Source organism: Opisthorchis viverrini, assembly GCF_000715545.1.
Source record: "Opisthorchis viverrini unplaced genomic scaffold opera_v5_26, whole genome shotgun sequence".
Taxonomy (NCBI): domain Eukaryota; kingdom Metazoa; phylum Platyhelminthes; class Trematoda; order Opisthorchiida; family Opisthorchiidae; genus Opisthorchis; species Opisthorchis viverrini.
In genome coordinates, this window is record NW_008751683.1 from 733,166 (window position 1) to 739,320 (window position 6,155).

At 49.4% G+C, this 6,155-nt stretch overlaps 1 protein-coding gene across 1 annotated transcript; it reads right to left on the reverse strand.

The window, feature by feature from the left end:
• Positions 1-357: 357 nt before the first annotated feature.
• T265_02262 (hypothetical protein) lies at positions 358-3,652 on the reverse strand (the record flags this gene model as incomplete). Its single annotated transcript, XM_009166466.1, has 4 exons — positions 358-624; positions 645-1,946; positions 3,335-3,517; positions 3,569-3,652. 4 exons carry the CDS (start codon positions 3,650-3,652, stop codon positions 358-360), a joined length of 1,836 nt encoding a protein of 611 aa, XP_009164730.1.
• Positions 3,653-6,155: the final 2,503 nt, after the last annotated feature.

Below are 6,155 nucleotides of genomic sequence, written 5' to 3' on the forward strand. Positions count from 1 at the left end.
TCTACGACAGACACAGACACTGCCATAGTGCCTGACAGTCCACAGAGTCAGAGGCAGCTTTCAGATCAAGAAACACAACCATTGTTGGTTGCTGGAAGCAGTGTCGCTGTTTCAGAATCTGTCGGAGGGTGAACATATGATCAATACAACCTCTTCCTCTTGGTCTTTCCTTAGGGTCTTCAATATTTGGTGTTTGAGGGATTTGTGTGAGCCGTCATACGTGTTGCCTGCTGGTATCGATTTCCTCGCATCGATCATGGATAGCGATTTCGCCAATATCCAGTGGTCTTGCGGTCGAATCAGAGTGGTTGGACAGACAGCACTGAACTTCGCTAACATAGCTCCTTTTATATTTTGCTACGCTTCATCCACATGCTCACTGCCACCACAGTATTGGTTTACCGTGAATTGTTGGGCTAGCTCAGATCGATAATGTTGAGCTATCGTCGTTCTTCGAAGATAGTGGGTTAACATGCTTCTTGCTAATTTGCGAGGGCCTGAAGGAAAGCGAACTGTCAGGCGTGCATCCACCATGGTGTGATCGGAATCAAGTGGTGTGCCCCAGAAAGAACGGAAGTCTTGAATTGTGGCTCTCCACCGGTGACTGATGGCCACGTGGCCAAACTGGTCCACGGTTGATTTACAGTTGATGCCCACCAGGTTACGTGATGCGAAAGTTTATGATGAAAGTTCGTACTTGCCAGAAACAATTCATGGTCAGCACAAAGCTGAAGGAGTCTATCTGCATTGTCTGTGCGGCGAGCATTGACTCCAAATCGACCACCCAAATGTGATTCCAAAGAGTTAAGACGGCCTACTTGAGCATCCATATCACCTGCAAGAATCACAGTGTCGGTGCTTTTTGCCTGACGAATGAGCCCGGATAGCTCTCGATAGAAAGTATCCTTCTCCGCATCAGAACTGCAGTCCGTTGGGGCATAGGCCGACACGACAAACAGGCACCGCTTTTTATGCCGGGAAGCATTGATCTTGATGGAACTGGATAACCGGACGGCGCAGAGACGACTGTTCACTGGGATCCAATCCAGCAAAGCGCGTTCAGCTCTGGGGCTGAGTGCAACTCCCACGCCATATATTCCACGAGTCATCGCTTCTGGGTCACCAGACACACGGAGGGAGAAATGTGAAAGAGCTGAGTTCATCCTTGGCGTTCTGAGATGCAGAACCACGCTCGGGTCTTGTATGCGTGTTTCGGAGACACAGCATACATCAATTTCAAGGGAGTACAAGGTTTCAGCAAGCACTGCCTGTTTGCCAATTTGACATAGAGTACGGAAGTTGAAAGCCCCTATATAGAAAGGATCTCGTGGATATAGAAAGGTGTTATTTTGTTTAAGGTTTGTAGGCAGCGTGGAGCATAAGGCCCTTCGGTCAGATGACTGACAGTCAAATGGCCCAGCGACGTTTGCTTGTGCAGTGGGAAGGGGTTGGGGAGGGACATCGGTGGACGCTGAACTGCGCGGGCAACTGATACTTCCCGGTTGCCCAGGCCGAGGAAGGGGGTTTGGTTGAGGTACCCCAACTTGAGCCTTTGACTCAAATGTCTGACCCACAAGGCAGTGGGAGGACGTCGGGTTTCCTTTGGGGACCCTGCCCGGAGCCGACGACTCAACAGTCTGACCTGGTCGGCTGCAGGGGGTTGGCCTGACCCGAGGGCGTAGGGAATAAGGCATTACTGTCTCATTCCTGATGCGGACGCGCACAGCAGGTGTCTTTCGAGCAGCACCGGGCTCTTTGGCTTTAGGATTTCGACCGTATTGGATAATGCGCCAGCGGTCACGGTCAACCGTTGGGCGATCGGAGTGTGCGGTTTTTGGGGCCGACCTTTTATGACCCGTCCTTCCTCGGGGGAAGGCAGCATCGCTATTTCCATAAATATGGACATGCTGGTCGCCTGGGGGAAACACCTTACTGCCTTCACACTCCTGTCGCAGAGGACAGTATGATTTTACCCCCAGACCGCGTCGCACCACGATTACTCGTAGTGCGGGGTCTAGCTGCTCCCCTGTGGCCTTCCTGGCGTGGTTGTACCTTGTGGAATGAAGTTCCAGCCAGTGTAGCCCGCGGGATCATAGCAGCACTCAAGCCCGACCACCACGTCCAGGTGTCAGCTTTAGGTCGGGGTGTCTATAAAAAAGAATACCTTGATCGTTGGGTTGAACATCTTCAACAATCCAGCTGCCACCTGCAGTTGCTCAGCAGGTTTCCAACCCGCAACACAGCCCTGGGGAGAGACAGCTTCGGAAAAGGATATATTTTGTCCCTCAAGTTTCACAGAGCTGCTGGTCATGAGATGCTCTAGCCAGCTTGGTTTAAAGGCGGATGCAAAGTCTTTAGTCGGTGCTCGTCTAATTCAATTACCCTAATCTGGGCTGAAGCACCAAACCGGTCGCCTTTAACTTTAATCTGTTCCTCAAGACCAATATCAGTAGTCACATCTGGACGACTAGTGGACACCTCCATTGAGAATCATACCTTTGTAAGGTGGGATTACTCATCAAAACTTATCTCTACTTGGGTTGTCGAGGTCTGAATTATCGCTTATGACACGCTATCTATTCCTATATAGCATGGAAAACCATGTGGTTAACACACCGGCATACTGACCGGAAGTTTAATGGCTCAAACTCAACCCCGGTATCTCGATGGTTCGGGTAACCTGGCAATATCACGTGGCAGCTAGGGGGCATAAAAAAAAGATGTTACAACTGGACGATTTTCTCTGCATTTATTTTTATTAGCCTTCTGGTTAGAGCCTGCCATACTAATTAAAATACTGCATACTAAAGGAGGTGAACGTTCTCCAACTTGGTCTTGGAAACGGGATTTAAGAGGCACAAACCGTGGCGTGGAACCACATGTTCCAAGAGGAACACGAGGATTGCCGTTCATGGCATACTACCACGTTGTCGGGCAGTTGCGACCAGTAGGGCGCAAAGTTTATATTGAAAGTTCATTCTCGCGACAAGTAAGGTAGTCACTGCACAGGTGTATGAAGCTTCCACCATCGTCCACCCGGCACCGAATCTGCTGCTGTGAGGGATTATATCCTTGCAGCTTACTCCCACTTGGTCATTCAGATAATATCTACGCACCACCATATGAAATAGTCCGGAGAGTTCCCTACGAAAAGCATCGCTCAAAGCTCCAACTACACAGCACCCGGGGGGATATGCCGAGGCAACGAAAAGGTTTGATATTTCGGATCATCGGTTGCCAGCTATGACGGACTCGGTGAACCAGACTCCGTGAATCAAGCTGCTCCCGGAACTAGATCAAGCAATCGCCCCCACTTTTGCACCCAGCGCAACACCTGTACCACTAAAACCGGGTAGAACCGTTTCTGCATCACCAGACAAAAATACAAATCGTTCAGCTGTAGCACCCTTCCGGTGCCTAGCTGCCATGCCACCCAGAGGAAGCACGAGGGCTGGGATACTGTCAGGTTGCCCAAGCCTTCCGGTCGGTAAATTCGCGCTCTAACCAATTGGGCTATCTCGCCCCCAGAAATTCGGAATCCATACGGTGTTCGGATGCATTACCATACGGGGTTTGGTATGCGTTCCGCGGGCACAGAACACGTCAGATGAAGCGTTAATAATAAGGGAAGTCTATATACTTCGTTGAACATTGAAGCAACAACAGATTTCTCGGCGTTCACGGATTCATGGATTGGTACACAGGATCGAGGCTTTTGCCCAATTTTCCCGGGTCGGTTTTGTTCTTGTCGGTCAGTGGCTGTCGTTCACCTGAAAGGAACAAGTGAAAAAAGGGTGTAGCACTGCTCTTTATGTTCTCAGCGCGGGGCGGTATGCTTGCAATCGCGAGGATTCGCATAAATAAATGTACAACTGCTTTAAACTGGGTTCTAGGAGCGTGGACAACCGTCGGAGGAAGGTCATTCCACGCAGCTACTACCCGAAATGAGAAAAATTTGTCTAATGAATGTGTGCGCTCTGAGCTTGAAAATTTTCTTACTATTTCCCCGCCGTGTGTTTGCTGGGTCAACGGTGAAAAACCTGTTTGCCAAGCTTTGTTCAAACAGTGCATAAGTAAGAGTTAGGTCACCTCGGAGGCGACAGTACTCCAGGGGAAAGAGATCAAGCATCGCGAGACGCGTTTCGTAGTCCACTGATTTGAGGCCGGCAACCATTCTCGTAGCGGCCCGCTGGACACGCTCAATGAGGGTGACGTCTTTCGTGCGTCCTGAGTTTATCATATAATTGGTAGGGGGAAGTCGCATAATAGGTGCAAGAAGAGCTTTCACCGTTCTGAGTGGAGGGCAGCGAATTTATAGGGTCAGAAGCAGACGGGATCGTATTAATAGCCTCTTAGAAGAACCGATTAGCTGGGAAGATGGGGAGCCAGCTGCGGTCCAGTAGAGGTCGGGATCTGATTGGTCAGAATGCGGGATGAGAAGGCTTAGTGTCCAGATCTAGAAAGGAGAAGGAATTCCAATGCTTATAAACGCGGTTTATTGGTTTATCGATTCTTGTCGCAGGTTCAGGGTAGCGCATCTAAAAATGAAGCGAGGAAGTGGCTTCGCCCCTCGCTGGCTGACCTCGACAAATGTAACGATGTCCAAGATTGTTTGGAGCATTTAAACAGGCAGAATATATGATACGGAAGGCAAAGACTGGTCTTCATTTATTTATTTTGGACCAGGGCTCGCGTGATGGCTAATTTGGACGTAGATGTGACTCCCATCACCAAGGATTTAGACCAGAATGGAAGAAAACCCGAGTCTTGCCGGATTCAAGAGAAAATCCTACATTGGATCAATGTGTCCCTATCGGACAGGTCATCCCGAGTGAAAATAGGCCCGACCTACTCTTCTTCAGTGCTGGTCTCCATTGGGTTCCCTCGGGGCTCCGTTTCTGGACCACCGCTTCTTCTGATATACGTCAACGACCTTACAGATGTTCCTGCAAGTCCCTGCTCACTTTTTGCGAACGATTTGAAATCCTCTACTTCCAAATCCAATGCGGTGCATGAATTCTTCCCCCTGGTGTATCGTTGTCTCCGGGATGACCTAATTATTGCTTACCCCCTGTCTAAGAAAAGTTTGGACAGTAGGTTTTTTACCGTCGACCCAGCAGACAGAGCGGTGATATGGTTAAAAGGATTTGAAGCTCGGAGCGCGCACTTCATTGGGTAATGTCGAATCTAACTTGGCCTTATGATGGTTCCCCTATTCATTTGCCTACTCCGCCTGTGTACTTTTGGTCTCCAGTTGTTTCGCTTGTTCATACCCGCCACTAACCTTGTCGCAGAGGCCGTCCCGTCCGACACTTGTGTGTCGACATGTGTGTGTGTGTGTGTGAATGTGCGCTGCTGAACTACCCATGCTCGTTCATGTACCTGAGCCTGCCTTCATTTGTTCTCCCACGAGTTCCGTGTGATCGCAAGGTCAACTAGAATCACAAAACTGTCGTCGGAACTAACGGCAGCAACCCACGCTACTGAGCCATCATTCCGCTCGCCGTTGTCTGGTGTGCGGGTGTTGACACTGCACTGTGCCGGTCAGTGACAGACCTCTGAAATTGTTAACGCTGCGGACGTGAACAATTGAGGTTTTTTATACACACTTGCTTACTCTTGTGTAAACGGTGCCGCAGAATTACGAACCCAGTCCTCCTTTCTTTTGATCTTTGGCATAGTTCGACCTACGCGTCATCCAAAGTTCCGTATTGGGAACCTCAACCGGTAAATTTTTATTCCTTTCGGGTAGTAGCTGTATGGACTGACCTTCCTCCGTTGTCTGTCCGCGCTCCTTCTAGCACCCGGTTCAAAGCACTGATAGACAGGTATTTATGCGGGTCCTCACGCTGGCAAGCATAACGCCCCGCGCCGAAAACCGAGAGAGCAGTGCTATACCCTTTCTCACTTGTATCTTTCAGGTGAGCGGCAGCCGCCTAACGAAAAAACAGAATCAACCCGGGAACCCTGGACAGTCGCCTCCATTCTGTGCATCAATCAGTAAATCCGTGTACTAGAAGCTAACCAGACAGAAAGTTCAATTTGATACACAAAAATAGTACAAAATATTATCTTTGAAATGAGTCATACTTTAATATAAGAATCAGGTGCAAAACGGATGGGGCAAGAGAAGTAGGAAAGCCCAATCCGTCACC